Genomic DNA, 17167 nt, shown 5'->3' on the forward strand with positions numbered 1-17167 from the left:
AAATTATGCGTAATTCGTTATACCAAAATATATATGGATTATTAATATATATATATATATATGGGCTCAATTTTATGTGCTAATTAAAAAGATTAAATATTAATTAAATTGCAAAAGCCCCATCTAATCTTAGTGTTACCAAAATTAAAGAGTGTTTTCGTGCAAATGCCCTGATATTTTTATGTAAATATAAAGGGAGTTGGAATTTGGCAAATGAGTTATAGATTCCAGAATTCTCGTAATCCTCCGCGGCGTCGCAGTCTTCTTCTTCCTTCCTAGGAGGAGAATGCTTTGCAACTCTTGCTTACTCCTCTCTCTTCCCCCCTCCTCTTCCTTCTCTTCCTCAATTACCGCCACAAAGCTCTTCCATCTCCGCCGCCGCAGCCGCGAACCTCACCGTCTCCGCTCGCCGGAGGACCTTCCCGCTGCCCTCCGCCATAGCCGCCGGACCGCCGATCATCTCGTCGCCGGAGCCACCGGCGATGGAGCCTTCCCTGCGGTAAGCTCATCTCCGTTCCTTCGAGCTTTTCGTTTCTATGTTTCGGCTTCCGATTCAGAAGTGCGAATAAAGCTTGCTTAGGATGCAATAGTTCGCTGTTCATAGTTATGTGGAGCAGTATGGTCATAGATAAGAATTAAAGTACACCACGTATCCCATATATGAAAAATAGATTGTGATATTTTCAAGCAAGTGTGAATGAAGAATAGGAACTCTGAACTAATTGTTGAACTGAAATGTTATCATAATGCTTAATCTGGACGAGCATGCCATCGAGCCTTTATAATCTGTATTACTTGCCATGAGTTGGCTAGTATTACATATTTTTTATTATTCAAGAACAAAAATAGCTGATATCATGCATCTTTAAGTCTCAGGATGAGTGAATTCGCCCTGCATTTATATGTCTGATGCAGAAATGGATGTCGAACAGTAGAAATATGACTCAAGCACACAGAAGCGTCGCGGTAAAAGATAAATTGATTTTCATTTTTGATATAAAGATAAGTTGGCGAAACTCATATAAGGCACTATGCATGCCTCTACAGTAAATTTAGAAGGAAAAAAAAGTTTGTCAGTACATATAAAATATGACTAAACAACTACTTAGGGGAACCTCTCTCAATGACCAGATCCACACGGCCAGTGATTCTTACATTGTGATATCCTTTATAAATTAATTGTCACGAATTGGATAAGGCCCTCATATGCTGATCTTATCCATTAATGCATGATCAATATTTTTTGCAAATTATGCCCTTCTTGGTTCACAGAGAATGATCTTAAATTGTCTGTGCTTCACCTCTAAACTACTAAATAATGAACATTACTAGTTTTTTGGTAGCCCATCAAATATAAAGAGAAAAAGATGATTAGAGGCTAGGGTTGTTGGGTTGTTGCCGTGTAGTTTTTGAAGATCTACATGTTTTCTAGTTAGCCATTTGTAAGCAGTCTATTTCTTGTATAAACATCAAAATAGGCCTTAACAGACAAGTGGCTTTTGCCTGCAGACATTCTTTCATGGTCCACGACAAACTAGTGACAGCTGCCAAGTATAGACCTTGAATAGGCACTTGTTTGCCACAAAAGATGAATGGAAAGGAACAATATAACAATCCAAATAGTGGACAATAAGTGCTTGCTTACTTTTTAGTATAGAATTGTTTTGAATAATTCAAGTTTTGCCTCAGTTTACAGTTTTTTTTTTTCCTTTCTATAGTCACATAGTGATTCAATTGACATATTATTATATTACTTATGTCATTGAATGCTGCTGCCACACTGCATTTTATTTTGCGTTCATCATCCCTCTTGTGACCTGAAATTATTACATTTTTTCAGGATATTGGGAGTATTAGAAGAACCACAAATTCTGGAGATGCTTATGTCGGTCTCTTTGTTCGAATGCTTGGTCTAGACAATGACCCACTTGACAGGGAACAGGCTGTAATAACACTTTGGAAATACTCCCAAGGAGGGAGGAAATGCATTGATGAGATTATGCAGTTTCCTGGATGTATTAATCTTGTCATCAACCTTCTGAGATCAGAATCATCTTCTACTTGTGAAGCAGCTGCAGGCCTTCTACATACTGTATCTTCGGTGAACTTATACAGGGATGCTGTTGCCAAATGTGGAGCAATAGAGGAAATTTCGAGCCTTCTTTGCCAATCTGAATTGACCCCAGAGGTAACTAAGGTCAAGATTCTTGAAGTACATTTTTCACAGACCTGATTTAGGAGCAGTAACTCAGTAGCTGCATGCAGGTAAAGGAACAAGGTTTATGTACTTTATGGAGCTTATCTATCAATGATACTCTTAGGCTGAAGATTGCAAAAAGTGGTCTTCTACCAAAGTTTATTAGATTTCTTGATGATGAAGAGGTAAAGGTGAAAGAGGCTGCGGGTGGCATTCTTGCAAATTTGGCTTTATCTTCTTGTAATCATGACATTATGGTTGAAGCAGGTGTAATCCCAAAGTTGGTAAGACTCTCTTCAGAATGTTTAAACATTTGAGATCAGTTGGTAGATGTGATGACCAGTAGTATTGTTATTTATTTATTTATTCCATTTTAATCTATAAATCATAAGACTTATATTATAAACATGGATGGACTAACAAGTGAACAACAATTGAGAAACTCCACATCAGCATGAGGAAAATTTTAGAATCAGCTACAAACCACAATTATTTTAAAGATTGTGGTTAATTATTTGGAGAAGCAAAACCAAAGTTCTTCCTTCGAGTTTATAAGGTCACCTGGCCCATCATCTGTATTTAAGGATTTTCTTGTGGATCATGAAATTGACGCTTCCTCATTCTCTTCCTCTCACTCCCCCTTGGCTCTTGCTTCTCTTTCTCTCCCCCTCCATCCCTCTGTGAACTCCTTAAGCCTCTTCTTGTTGATGGCAAACATGACTCCCTACGCCAAGTGATATTGATGGTGCTGCTCAGCAAATACTATGCTGACATAATCTCTCCATCTACCTCTTAATGCTGATGTTGACATGAACTCTACTATGCAGCATCAGCAAGCTGCCCAATTTGTACTGTCGGCATCTTCGGGGATAAATGTAAGTAGACTTCCGTTATGCTGATTGGAATTGTCAATAATTGTCATTATTGTGGATGACTTTGGATATGTGGACATACAAGGAAAGAGAATAGGAAGAAGTGGGAGGTATGAACATGGTTTTACATTTGCAGAAAGCAATTCAGAAAAGCCTCTTCTTCTGTTGGAAGGATTAGTCAATCATATTGACCTTAATATTGGATTAGCTTGTTACTCTTGTTAAAAAGGACTGATATCAGTTGACTGAGAATTAAGAGTTGATTGCTCATCTTTTTTTACATGAGGCGTTCCAATAAAAAAGGATGTCATATGTATGATGTATCCTTTACAATTCAAATTCTATGATCCTCTTGCTACATCAAATTTGGCGCTAATGCTAGAACGACTTTCATTGTTATTATGTTGGCACCCTTTCAATTCTTTGAAGGACATGTTATCTGTTCCTCTTGTTTACTGAGTTGCTGTTATTTGTCTGATCTGCACCACAAATCTTTTGTTCGTTGCAATTTTAAAAGTAATGACTGCTGGTAGCAGAAGCCTTGTTGCACTCTTACTAGGAATATAATTGCAGGCTGATCTTCTGAAAAGAAAAGACGAAGACAGTAAGATTATCCGAAAGGAAGCTAAAAGTGCATTATTGGAACTTTGTAAAGATGAGTACTTTAGGACTCTAATCACCGAGGAAGGCCTCATCCGTGTCCCTATAGTTGGTTCTTCTGCATATCAGGCCGTTAGGTCTGTCACTCGTTCGTGGCCTTCTCTACCAGATGGCACTGAAATTCAGCGGAGTCAGCGCCCTTCAAGATATGGTGCTTCTGAGTTACTTCTTGGGTTGAATATCCAGGATAGGAACTTAACGCTTGAGTATGCTAAGATGAATGCAATAGTGGGGCGTTCTCAGCAGCAATTTCTTGCACGAATAGGAGCTATTGAGATGGAGGATGGAAGAAAAGCCGAATCTCAATCTTTGTCAAATCAACATTATACTCTTTTGCATTGGATAGACGGTGTTGCTCGACTAGTTTTGATTCTTGGACTTGAAGATCTTTCTGCTATTATCAGAGCTGCTTACTCAATTGCTGATGCATCAATAAGTGAAAACATGCGCATCTCATTCAAGGAAGCTGGAGCTATTAGACATTTGGTTCAATTATTGCATCATAACAGTGAAACTGTCAGGCAAGCTGTAGTGCATGCATTGGACAGGCTGAGTTTGAGGTCATTATTTCCTACTTCTTCCTTTTTTTTCGCAATCACACAGTTTCCTGCATGCACTGGACTTAATGTTCTTTTACTCAAATGACCATTTAATGCGCTTCATATTTAACTTAGAACTCTTCTTAACTCATGGTTTTGACCATTCATGCTTGATACATCATAGATGCAAATTGGATTTCAGTGTAGATAATTTTGGTACATGTTGGAACCTAAGTAATGTCCTTTGCTTGAAATAATCCTTTATGTACCTTATAGTTCAGAACATCAAGGAAAACCTGCTTTTGTTTTTTCTTCTATCATTTCTAGCGTGTTAGACATTGGTCTTGATAAGAACTTGATCCTTAAGCATTGCTAACATAATGCTCTAACGTTTTACTATGTAGTTCAGTTACTTGAAAAGTCAAATGCAAAACTATACACCATTGAATGCTAAACCTTATCAATCATGGATCCCTCAGTTATATTCTTCATTGCCCATTACATAGAGAAGAAATTTTGGTATAGTTAACATTGAAATAATACTATAGTTTGATCCCATTCTCTTTTTACCTCTCTTCAGCTATAGAGTTTGCCAGACAATTGAAGCAGAAGGTGCTCTGGAGCCCCTGGTTAATGTTCTGAAGGACCCAAATACATCAGTAGTCCTACTCGAAAAGGTTGTAGTAGAAACAGAATTCACTCTGCCCGTAGAAATATTTAAAAGCTGTAGCATATCCTGTTCAAATACTAATAGAGAAAATCTCTGATGCAGACTATTAATATACTTTCTCGAATTTTTGACATTGGCAATGACATGAAACCAAAGGTAAGCAGATGCTCTCCCTCCTTGAAAAGCTCTAGTGCGCAATTTATGATCCTTTTATTTGATGGTATTTTGGTGATTTTACCAGATTGATGACAAAGTTGTTGATCAGCCTGAGGAAATAGAGAAAGCTCCAAGCGGTTCTCATGATACTGGTGGATCCAAAAGAAGTCTTCCCACCTCATTGAATCATGAAAGATTGTCAAGGTTTGTTGCAGTTTTTTCCTTAAATCACTTAGGAGATGAATTCCGTTCTTAAATCTGAATGGAGCAGATGCATCTGCTATACCATTAATATCACAATTAACAGTCAAACTACTAGGTTACATCTTAATTCTAATCCTTCATTCACTTTCCAGTACTACGTAACAATGTTCTTGCTCCACAACAATTCCACCTTGGATAGCTGCAGTTCTTGTGTATAAAGTAATTTCTGTGATACTGACCAGATGCTCTTGAATGCTGCAGGGAAGTGATCATAGACTCTAGTGTCATATCAACTCTTATTGATATTTTGAAGAAATCATCTCCAAGTTTGCAAATAAAAGTTGCTTCTATACTTGAGTATTTAGCAAGTTTTGAATCATATGCTACCACAATGACTGCTGTTGGCATTGTGTCGGGACTTGATGCAGTTTTCGAAAGGGGAGCTCTAAATGGTACTTGATTTCTTTTCGTGCAAATAAAGAATATTCATAATTGACGAGTAAATCTGTTTCTCATTCTTTTTAACTGATCCATTAGGGTCTGGTGTGATAACAACTTTTGGACAGTAGCATACAAATAAGAGCATTGTAGGTAAAGCATATGAAATGACTAAAATTACTCTCATAAAGGGCAACAAGGAGAAAAGGTACTTTGTAACAAATGCCAGAATATGAGTGTCATTTGCTCATTTGGTGTCAATTGATGATGAATATAAGGTATCATAACTTTAATATCAAAGTGCAGATTTGACCATGTCTGCCTCCTCCACTTCCTTTGTCTTTATTGTCATTATATTGTACATTCTAGCATATGTTCCTATGCTATGCCTTTCTTTTGAAAAATATAACATTATTTTCCTTGGTGTTTTAGTCCAATTGCTGCAGGTTATAGCACACCATGGGTAACACATTAAGTGGTTCTCAATCGACACCTTCTACAAACTATTATTGCATGATATTTTGTTGTGTTGTAATAATCTTCAATATGATACTGATATTTTTTTTTTGAAAAATGTTAATCTACTTATATATTTACTTTTGCTTATTTGTTCTCTTCTAAATCTTGTTAGGCTTATATCATTCCTTTCACGTACTGTTTCACTGTTTGTTGTGGTGTATATACTATTTTTCTGATAGTTTATTTTTGTACCATTGAACTGGCATGCAAGGTGATATTGACAACCAACCTGAGCTGACTCTGGTTGAAACTGAAGAGATTGGCCTAGCAACATCTGCAGCTGCCAGGCTTCTTGCAAAACTACTGAACTATGAGCAGTTCTGTCGCAGCATAGATCCTATGAACTTCAATGTTGTACTGTGCAGAATCCTGAAGTCTAATATCCCTCTTCGCACGAAGGACTGGGTGGCAGCATGTCTAGTAAAGCTCGAATCAAAGGTTGGTTCTGGAGCAAACCATGGCTATGCTGTTGACATGGAAGTAACCATCTATGAGACAATTCCAAGAGTTGTTGAGCAGATGAGCACATCATTTTCCTTTGAAGATAAAAGAGCTGCTGTCATAGAGTTGAACAGGATAATTTCTGGAGGATCGATGGAGTGCACAAGGGCAGTTGCTGCTGCAGGAGGTATATTTCCGCTAGTGGAATTCCTCAATGAAGGAAGTGGAGATGCACTTGAAGCTAGCCTGGCCATCTTGTATAACCTAAGCATGGATGCTGAGAATCACCCAGCAATAGTCGCAGCGGGAGCAGTCCCAGTACTGAAGAGGTTAGTTCTTACAGAGGGGCCACAATGGACTCGTGCTCTTCATCTCTTCAGAACATTGCCTACGTGATATATATCATCTTCGTGCATCATCCTTCATCGCCATTCCACAAGCTCACATCAAAATTTAATGGGTATACTAGTTCTTGACTGAAAGATTTATCGCTATGCCTGGACATTGAAATTCCCATGCAAGACTACTAACATGTGGCCTAAATGTTGATTAACTACATCACAAGTGATTCAGAATGTTGATTGTTCTGCCTTAGTTAGTACTCTGTGAGCATAACATTCGCTGTATGCATATGTGTATACTGTAGTTGGTTTCTCTAATTCTGCATTTGAGAACTACTGGCGTCGCATTCTTCCTGATGCTCCATTCCAGTATTATGATGATCGATTGCACTGCAGCTCGAGCAAGTTATTCGGTACTAAGAGCCTATACATCTTGCATTGGGAGTATTAAGTATGCCAAACAAAAAATGAATAACACAATCAAGAGCATGAGATGAAAGAGAAGCAAAAAAAAAAAAAGATCATTTGATATAAATTAATTAACAAACGTTCTATGAATTGTCGTCTGGATGCTTAAAAACGTCCAATCTATGGAAACTCTACCACTCACTGTTCTTGCTACCTTGTCATTCTCCTTTCGTCGTCGTCCTTTTCCTTTCACTCTTTGAAGATTGTATTCACTTCTATCAGTGATTAGTGTGACACAGGGAGAGATTAATTCTAAACAAATCTAGAAATTAAGCAGCACACTAGGCCTGGTTTGAACCTGGAATAATCCGATCTGGCTCCTAATTTTATACATGGTTTTAATAATTCGATTCGCTCAATACAACTTGTAGTAGGCTGGCAGACGACGAACGACCCAGAAAGAGACACACTTCCTAAATAATAGCAACATACCGTTGAAATGAAGTCTATTGTTTACAATTCTTCCTGTACCTAGAACGTACCCCACAGTTAAGGTCTGCTGAGATTAATGTTCTTTCTTTAAACCCACAAAATCACTTATTTAACTTTAAAAATATATATATACGACACAATCAACAAAACAAATGATGTGATGTAATTAACCTTGCTAATTTTACGGTAGGAGATTAGCCAATGGAATGAACCAAAGTGGCACTGATTGGTCCGCATCGAATCCCACCACCAAATATTAAAAAAAGGGCATAAAAAAGTTTAATATTGTGTTTACTAATGGTAGGTACTTTTATTATTATTATTATTATTCTTTTTTGGGGGGGGGGGTGGTCCTCGTAGCAACACTTCGAAAAAGAAAAAGGCAAGCGAAAAAGGGTTATTACCATAGACCATAGTCGACTCTCTTGGCTGTTGTTCCCCACCGCCAAGTGTGAAGAACGACACCGAACCAGAAAAAATATATAGAGAAGCGACAGCGACTGAGGAAGGCGGCGAGTCCACCTCCTTTTTTTTTTTATTTTCTCTTTTTCTTTTTAATATATTTTTTTTCTAAATTTTTAAGCACGCTATTAGCAAGAAACAAGGACGGAGGAGTCAAAATCTTTCGATTTGTTTCTGTTTTCCCCCTTCGATTTTAGATCGGGTTTTTTAGGAATAAAAATTGAACACGAAAAAATAAAATAAAATTAGGGCGGAAGAGTAGATCGCGAGAAAGGAGGAGGAGGAGGAGGAGGAGGAGAAGAGATATAGAGAGAGATGGCGACGATGCAGAGTTGGCGGAAAGCGTACGGAGCCATCAAGGATTCCACCACCGTCGGCCTCGCGAATCTGAATAGCGATTTCAAGGTACGTGGCGACTAGGGCTTGAATTTTAGAATTTTCGTTCGTTCGTTTGTTTGTTTTGTGTTTGTACTTTGTAGTTTAATCTTGGCTTCCGCCACTAAATAATCGCCAACTAACTGAGAGGATCTTTGATTGTGGTGTGATTTAGGAATTGGATGTGGCGATCGTGAAGGCCACGAACCACGTGGAGTGCCCGCCCAAGGAGCGCCATCTCCGGAGTGAGTTTTTCTTTTTAAATAAATTTCCTCTTGATTTCTATAAGAAGTAGATGGTGCTGTTCTTGATTAGATCGATTCATTCGTTTTTTTGATGATTGATTCCAGAGATCTTGGCGGCGACTTCCATTTCTCGGCCCCGGGCTGACGTTGCCTACTGCATCCATGCGCTTGCCCGGAGGCTTGGGAAGACCCACAATTGGACGGTATCTGTCTCGTTCTTGCCTTTTTGCCCACCCTTGGTTGATTAGTTTGTTGATAGATTTTTTTCTTTTCCTTTTTTGTGATTGATGTATGAGGTTTTGTTAGACTGCAGTGTTTTCCAGTCATGTTCATAGTTACATTTGGTCCATTTCCACTTGGGTCGCATAGTGCTTTATGTTTCCCCCAGCCAAATTAATTTTGTAAGATAAAAAGGAAGGGAATGTTTTCATCCACACATCCACATGAGGAGAACCGAAAGATATTAACTTGCTTTAGCATTATACATTGTTGGAATTTGGATCCAGTTACATAACAGCACCAACCCCTTGTTCACCTAGCCTTTTTTATCCCCCCATAACTGATAACCGGTTTCTCGTATCAGTGCCATATGGGGACTAATATTCACATTGTTACTAAATGGTAAGTTGTAGCAATAATGACAATCTGGTAATATAATTTGCAAGCCTGCAATGACCACCACAAATATCTGGAGGTTTCTTTTAAAAGCTAATTCTTTTCATTACTTGAAATTTGTGTTTCTCTCTTTGTTCTGTCTTCATCCAATACTGCTCATTTTTCAGTAATGGTTGTGGTTGTTCATGGTGTAGGTGGCAGTAAAGGCATTGATAGTCATCCATAGGCTTCTTAGGGAGGGGGATCCTACATTCCGTGAGGAGTTGCTTAATTTTTCGCAGAGGGGGCGTATTCCTCATCTATCTAACTTCAAGGATGACTCAAGTCCTATAGGTGGTTCATCTTGACCTGAATATAATGAGCATTCTGTCATCAATAAGAATGATATATATCCCTAGGCAGAATTCATTAGCTTTTACTGCCATTACTTTGCAGCTTGGGACTGTTCTGCATGGGTTCGCACTTATGCTTTATTTTTGGAGGAAAGACTGGAATGTTTTAGGATCTTGAAGTATGATGTTGAAGCTGAGCGTTTGTCAAAACCTTCTGAAGGGTCTGATAAGGTCTGTGATATGACTATTTAGATCCAGATTTTGTTTGTTTCATTATTTGGTATGAATCATATGATGATATAACTTACCTTCACAAATCATGAGTTCACGGCTAAACGAGATGCTGCTACTCGAATTAATTGTAGTATATGCTTTGTCAGGGTCACAGCAGAACTAGAGAGTTGGAGAGTGGGGAGTTATTGGAGCAGCTGCCTGCTCTGCAACAGTTGCTGTATCGTCTTATCGGATGCCAGGTAACTTCTACTTGCCCATTGACTTTTTATTATTAACCAAATTTAGCAATTACTAAGATGAAAGTAATATTTTTCTTCTAAATTCTGTTATATTCATCTATATTGGGTTCTTAATTATATGCAGCCAGAAGGAGCAGCTGTTACAAATTACGTGGTACAGTACGCATTAGCTTTGGTAAGCCTACTTCTTTGCTATTATTTATATCATGGATGGAGAGTTCTTTTGGTACTGTTTTACTCTTGAAAGTAAAACAATTTTTTGTCCACATTTAGATACATGTGAAGGGGTGATACAAGATCTTTTTTATTGTGTACTACCAGTATTTTATTTTATGGCTAAGAGCATATTTTTCAGCAATTCAACATGCAAATGTTTGATCATTTTTCATTTGGGTGTATAATGAGACAGGTACTCAAAGAAAGCTTTAAGATTTACTGTGCCATTAATGATGGAATTATCAACCTTGTTGATAAGGTATACAGCGATAGTTAGTTTTTTCTTTATTGTTTTCTGGTGTAAAGTGTAAATATTTTTTATTTTATATGTCTTTGATTGTTATTTTATTTCCATTGCAGTTCTTTGAGATGCCAAGACATGAAGCAATTAAAGCACTTGAAATATACAAAAGGGCAGGCCAACAGGTAATACTAAGATCTGGCTGAGCAAGACTTCGCAGTTATATTTAGAAGGCATCTTGGCAGGCAATTCTGGAAGATCTACTTTGAGCAGTGTAACAATTCTATGAGGTTTTCTTTTTGGTTGTCTTGGCTAAAGAAACTTATTTGTTAATCTGCAGGCTGGAAGTCTTTCTAATTTTTATGAAGTTTGTCGGGGATTAGAACTAGCTAGGAATTTCCAATTTCCAAATTTGAGAGAGGTAATAATATTTGTATTATGATGTTGATGATGATTGCAATTTTGTGAAGGTACAACTTCATGAATAAGCCAATTCGTTTTGCTTATTTCCAGCCTCCACAATCATTTCTTTCTACCATGGAAGAGTACATAAGGGAAGCTCCACGAGCGGTTTCCATTTCCAGAGAGCCATTGGTTAGTCATAGTTATTCTTACCCCCTCTAAACTAACCTTGAATTATTGTGCACTTACTTGTGCTGTCATAATTACTCATACAATCTCTACGAAGAAAGTATTTCTTGGTTTTCTTTATTTATGTTTGTTATTCTTTAGAGTATGCCTTTTCTGAATGTCTAATTTTTTCTGCAAGCTCATATTGGTGTTCTCTTTGGCACCTTGAAATAATGTGCTCCTGAGAAAGTGCAGCATCTTGTCTTGGTTCTTGTACTTATCGGCTTCTGAGTATTTTGTGTCACCAGCCCTATTAACCATTACCAGCCCATTAGCAGCCTATCACAATCTTTTTAATCCTTTTTCTAAAGTTGGGTTGCTCTTCCCTCCCTGCTTTCCTGAATATGATATAATCTTCTGGCTTTTAAAGATAGCAACTACTCTGAAAGCTTAGAATGTGGTTATATATCAGAAGACTCATAGATGTAGGTAAGAATTAGTGATATTCATTCTCCTTTATCATGTTCTTTCTCTATAAGGATTTTCTGTGCTTTATGTTAGTTGGATTCCAATTCATTTTCTTTACTTATTTTACCATTAGTAAACAATGACGAATTATGAAATATTTATGCAGCATCACAGTACAGTTCAGCAGGTGTGTAGATTAACTGTGAAGCTTTGCTTCGATGCTGAGAATGGATGAAGAATCCTTATAGGAGAAAACTGGACATAGGCATGACATGTTGATGTAGTAAATGACTAAGATAGTGTATTGCAATTTGAGGAAGTTGAATAGCATAGGGAGATAGGAAGAAATTACATCTTGACAGAAGTACTCATTGCATTATTAGTGTTCACATTTAGGGTTCAAGCATATAAGAGAGATGCAAGTGATATTGCTGTAGAACTATCAAGAGTTGCATTTTCAAGGAGGGGCAGAGGGTGCTAGTCCTTTTTGACTGGGATGGCCATAGTCATACTGTTTGCCAAATTGCTGAAGTATGTTCATTAGATTCTTCTTTTGTTGTAGACATATTCATTTTGAATTTATTCTAGCAACCACTTTGTCATGAATTGCTGAAGAATGATCTTTCAGTTCTTTTAACTCAGCCTACTATTCTACCAGGAATTCCCTGAGCGGCTTCTTTTGACATACAAACCTGAAGAAGCCACTCCTATTGAGGATGAAAAGGAGGAAAAGGATGAAATACCATCCCTTGATGAGCCTGAAGTGGCACCTTCCAATGTTGAAGTTGTAACTCATGTACCCAAGCCAGATACCGCAGACACTGCTGACCTACTAGTGAGTAGAAAAAAAACTTGTGTTCCTTAAGCTCATTCATTTAGGCATCAGATACCAATATCACTCTGATTATGCAGGGTTTAAATGATACAAATTTTGATGCATCAGCAATAGAGGAAAGCAACGCGTTGGCTCTAGCCATAGTTCCATCTGGTATTTGATGATCTTTTGTTTCTGACATATTCAGATGATTTTTATTTTTCTGTTATCTTTTGTATTTATCCTGATCAAGTACCCATATTCATACAGAAATTGCTACTACCTCCACTGGTTCTGGTACTTTTCAAGAAAAGGGATTTGATCCAACAGGATGGGAGCTTGCCCTTGTTACTACTCCTAGCAGTATGAATTCAACTGCGGTGGAAAGCCAGATGGTTTGTTTCTTTGCCTTTGCTTTTTAGCTACTGGTTTATTTTCCTTGCTTTGCCGCTGATCGAGTGACAGAAGCTAATGAATACTGTACTTTTAACTGTTTTGTAAAGGAAAACATTTTTTGGAGAAATTTAACTTTTATTGGAGTATTTAGAAGAGAGTCACATGCTTCACATGTAGGGATAATGATGGTTAACTTCAACATCCAAGAGTCCACTCTCATCTGGAAGAATTTGTCTTGAATTCTTCATCTAGCCAGAGAAATTAATTGGATTTGTCTCATATGAAGAAAAGAAATGAAAATGAACTTAGGTAGCAGTAAAATTTGGAATTAACTCAAAATATCTGAGGCAATACTGAAATAACTACATTTCTTATAATTTCTTTGAGATGAACTATTCCTGAATTAGAGTACTTCGAAATTGGAAGGTTCACAAATTAGGACAAATGATTAGTACCTCACTACCTTGTATAGGAAATGGTAGCTCACTATGGTGATGCTAGATTAATGTAATCTCTTCATTGCTATATTCGGGGCTGTAAGTTAGTCATTGTTGCTTATCTGGTACTTGTCATTATGATCCTGTCAATAATAATGAGAATTAGATTGTATATGTTTTTGGCATAATTGATGGTTTACAGTATTTTTACCATCATTAGTTAGGATCATGGAATCTTGTATTTATCATTGTTGAATCTTTAGGATATTTGAATTGTGAGCTCTTGTTATTGCTTCTGCATTTGTCCTGCTATTTCATATTGCACGTTTATTTTGTGCATTAGATGATTTAAACTTCCATTTGAGGCACCATCATGCATTTTTAGAATGGAATACATTGGAGAAAGATATTTGAGGCATGCTTGCCTTATAACATAGTTGTAAGGTAAAAATCTCTCAACAAAAGACTGAATTCTTGGTGCTTCTGCAGTAGTCGTATTGAAATGTTTTGCGTCTAATGTCCCTAATTAAGAGTAACATATTGCAGTGTGCAAATTTAAGAGGAAACTTAAATTTTAAGACCTAGAATATGCAGTGTGAGCACTAGCTTACAATATTCTTAACTTGTTTTCTGAAAAAAAAACAAACATTATTTTTAGCTTGAGAATCATGTTGAATCAGGAACCTGTTGGCCTCTTTATGTAATGTTTTCTGTGGTGGTCTAAATTTTCTTTGACTTCTGTTTTAATGACGTGCAGGCTGGTGGGCTCGACAAGCTCATATTAGATAGTCTATACGATGAGGCAGCTTACCGTCAGAGACAGCAGCAGCAGTTCTATGGAGCAACACCTCCGAATCCATTCATGGCTGCTGATCCATTTGCAGTGTCGAGCCAAGTAGCGGCCCCTCCATCAGTTCAAATGGCTGCCATGGCACAGCAGCAGCAGCAGATGTCTATGATGATGCAACCGAATCCCTTTGCACAGCCTATGCATCCACAGCCTATGGCCATGGGACCTGCACCGAATCCATTCGGCGACACGGGCTTTGGAGCATTCCCGGTTAATGGTCACCCCCAAAGCAATCCTTTTGGGGGCACGGGACTTCTGTAGCTTAATAAAGGAATATATCTGTACTTTTCTTTTTTGTGTGCGACATCTGCCGCTGCAAAGTCTTGTGTAATTGTTGTATCATCCATGAATGTGTGATTGCGTTGTATTGACCTTTGTCATATTGCTTGGATCCCAGAGGAAGAGTATAATTTATGTAAGACCAAAATGTATGTGTAGTTAGTTACAAGACATGAAAGTCAAAATATGCTTCTTTCTACTATCTTCCTACCCATCATCAATAAAGATGTATCGGTAAGATGAGACCAAACCTTCCTTGTTGCCTTTGTGATGATGGTGTCTATTATTAGTTTAATTTATCAAGTAGTAGTAGGTTTCATGGATTGGTGCATTTGATTAGTTTCAGAGATTAATTTAATGCTGGGTTATTACTTCAGGATGAAAAATCTAATTTAACCAACAAATTGGAATTTCTATTTGGCATTACAAAAGTGAGTGCCCTTCTTACTTAGGATCCTTATCCGGCTGGGCCGGGCTCCAATGCATAGCAGGTTCCAGATGGACCAACAGTAGAATAAGATACTTTAGTCATTAAAAGAATATGATTCTAAACCTACTGACGTGGTGTTCAACAGTTGGCTGCATCACTTTCTTTGGTACCAGGAATTATTTTCCACCACGACTTCCCTATCCAAAAGTCCACGTCACCTAGCCATCAAGCAACTTAGCAGCAGCAGCAACTACTACTACTACTACTACTACTACTAACTCATCTCCCGACAAATCTCCAACTGTATTGAGCTAGCGATGCTCGTTGGCCCACGTACGCATGTCGGCGATGACAGCCAACGAGATTTTTACACGATGCCGACATGTCCTCAAAGATTTATCTTTTTAGTCATAAACTAAATATTCGAAAGAAAAGATTTCGAGATCCAAATGGTCGGCTTGCTGATGAATCATAAGTCATCAAATATGTACGAGAGCTTCCTCGACTTTTAATCCATCAAATAACCTACAGCCAAATACACACACTCCTATCATCCATATGTCATCTTATTCTACTTTTTTTTTTTTTCTTTTTTTCTTTTTTTAAAAAAAAAAACCAAAGCTTGTCCATCAAATTCTTTGCCGACGACGTGGGAGTTGGCCCAACTCCTCTCTCTGTCCCTCTCTTTCTCTCTTGTTAGATTGATTTATTATATCATGACGTGGGGTGGGTCAAATTAAGGAAAGGGATATCTCACCCACCCAACGGCTACATCCCCATACATAGTTATTCTTTTCTTCTCCTTGTTTATATTCAAACTCATCTGGCCCAAGTTACCGTTAGTTCCAGCTACCATGGTATCGGTTTGAATCCCTGCTGCTTATTTGACGAAGGTGAACGAACGATAGCAACTGAAATCTTTGCGGCAATGCTTGTGATTATCCATTATCCATTATGAGAGACTTTTATTAGAGCAAATGAATCCAAATAATAGTTAGATATTTATGTAAATTAAAACTAAGGTTTTTGGAGGGTTTTTTTTTTAATATTTAATATAAGAATAAAGTTGTTTATTTTATCTTAATTCTATCATGTGCAATTCATCGACAATGACAGAGTTGACATTTTCTATTTGTTTGGTAGAAATATGACAATCGATTAATATATAAAAAAAAATTAATTATTAACTCCGTTCCCTCTCAATAGATGGTCAACTTGTCACTTCAAAATCGGATCCCGATGGTCCTAAGCCAAACCAGTAGGTAATTTATTATTAGCATTACTAAGCATGTAGGATTTGGATACTAATTTTTTGGGATTGGGACGGACATAACAAATTGGGTGGATTCTTAGTGGGCACCCAAGAAATCTTCAATAAAATGTTTTACGGAAGCTTTAATTTGTAATCTTTGTCATCAATTGCATTGCATTTCATGATGTTTCTATTGATTAACGGACGGAGTTCTCAAATCAAAAGATAACTTCAAACTCATATCAAGTTGTCAATGGAGCTTGGATTACTAATTGGACGGACAGATAGACTTTTTTTTTTTTTAATCCGTGATTAGGAATCCTTATTCCACCACCATTCCTGAAGGACTTAGAAGACAAGCCTTTTGGAACCTATTATTCTTATTTTTGGCCACTAGAAGATATAATCTTGTTGTTATTCATGAGCTGTCGGAGATTAAAAAAAAAAAAAAAACCTTACTCTTTATGTTACCATAGATGATTCACATAATAGAATCTTGTGGAGGCTCATCGCCAGTAGCACATACTCGGTTAAATCTCACTATCATCTCATTAGCTTCTCAGATATGAAATTTGCTAAATTCTCCGCAATCTCACCCTTCTTCAAAGCTAAAAGTTTTGCCTATGGTTAGCCAAACTCGACAAACTTTGTACCAAGTCTAACATGACTAGAAAAGGTTTCTCGGGATCTTCTCATATATCCTCTGTGATGAGAAGATCGAATTAGTAGAACACATTTCTTTTATTGTTCCTATATTCTAAAGGTAGTTAGTAGC

General features: G+C 37.5%; 2 protein-coding genes across 2 annotated transcripts; both read left to right on the top strand.

Annotated features, from left to right (window-relative positions):
* Window positions 1–208: 208 nt before the first annotated feature.
* LOC140770065 (uncharacterized) lies at window positions 209–7453 on the top strand. Its single transcript, XM_073111053.1, has 9 exons — window positions 209–499; window positions 1841–2188; window positions 2266–2481; window positions 3643–4289; window positions 4849–4945; window positions 5041–5094; window positions 5180–5298; window positions 5560–5750; window positions 6467–7453. The coding sequence occupies exons 1-9, from the start codon at window positions 287–289 to the stop codon at window positions 7090–7092; spliced, it is 2511 nt and encodes an 836-aa protein (XP_072967154.1). The 5' UTR covers window positions 209–286; the 3' UTR covers window positions 7093–7453.
* Window positions 7454–8393: 940 nt separating this feature from the next.
* On the top strand, window positions 8394–14960 carry LOC140770315 (putative clathrin assembly protein At2g01600). The gene is made up of 15 exons (XM_073111453.1): window positions 8394–8804; window positions 8950–9019; window positions 9125–9222; window positions 9829–9967; window positions 10070–10197; window positions 10347–10439; window positions 10564–10614; window positions 10849–10914; window positions 11016–11081; window positions 11237–11317; window positions 11410–11490; window positions 12593–12769; window positions 12847–12922; window positions 13019–13143; window positions 14339–14960. Exons 1-15 carry the CDS (start codon window positions 8715–8717, stop codon window positions 14690–14692), a joined length of 1695 nt encoding a protein of 564 aa, XP_072967554.1. The 5' UTR covers window positions 8394–8714; the 3' UTR covers window positions 14693–14960.
* The last annotated feature ends 2207 nt before the right edge of the window (window positions 14961–17167 follow it).

The sequence above is a fragment of the Typha angustifolia genome, chromosome 11 (assembly GCF_048772165.1).
Source record: "Typha angustifolia cultivar Huaian chromosome 11, ASM4877216v1, whole genome shotgun sequence".
Taxonomy (NCBI): Eukaryota; Viridiplantae; Streptophyta; class Magnoliopsida; order Poales; family Typhaceae; genus Typha; species Typha angustifolia.

Excerpts from the sequence above, each read along its gene's own strand:
- LOC140770065 (XM_073111053.1), top strand. The coding sequence starts at position 287 with ATGCTTTGCAACTCTTGCTTACTCCTCTCTCTTCCCCCCTCCTCTTCC. Across the intron at positions 2,482-3,642 it reads CAGGTGTAATCCCAAAGTTG|GCTGATCTTCTGAAAAGAAA; the intron begins GTAAGACTCTCT and ends ATATAATTGCAG. Across the intron at positions 5,299-5,559 it reads AATCATGAAAGATTGTCAAG|GGAAGTGATCATAGACTCTA; the intron begins GTTTGTTGCAGT and ends TGAATGCTGCAG.
- LOC140770315 (XM_073111453.1), top strand. The coding sequence starts at position 8,715 with ATGGCGACGATGCAGAGTTGGCGGAAAGCGTACGGAGCCATCAAGGAT. Across the intron at positions 8,805-8,949 it reads ATCTGAATAGCGATTTCAAG|GAATTGGATGTGGCGATCGT; the intron begins GTACGTGGCGAC and ends GGTGTGATTTAG. Across the intron at positions 9,968-10,069 it reads GGATGACTCAAGTCCTATAG|CTTGGGACTGTTCTGCATGG; the intron begins GTGGTTCATCTT and ends ATTACTTTGCAG.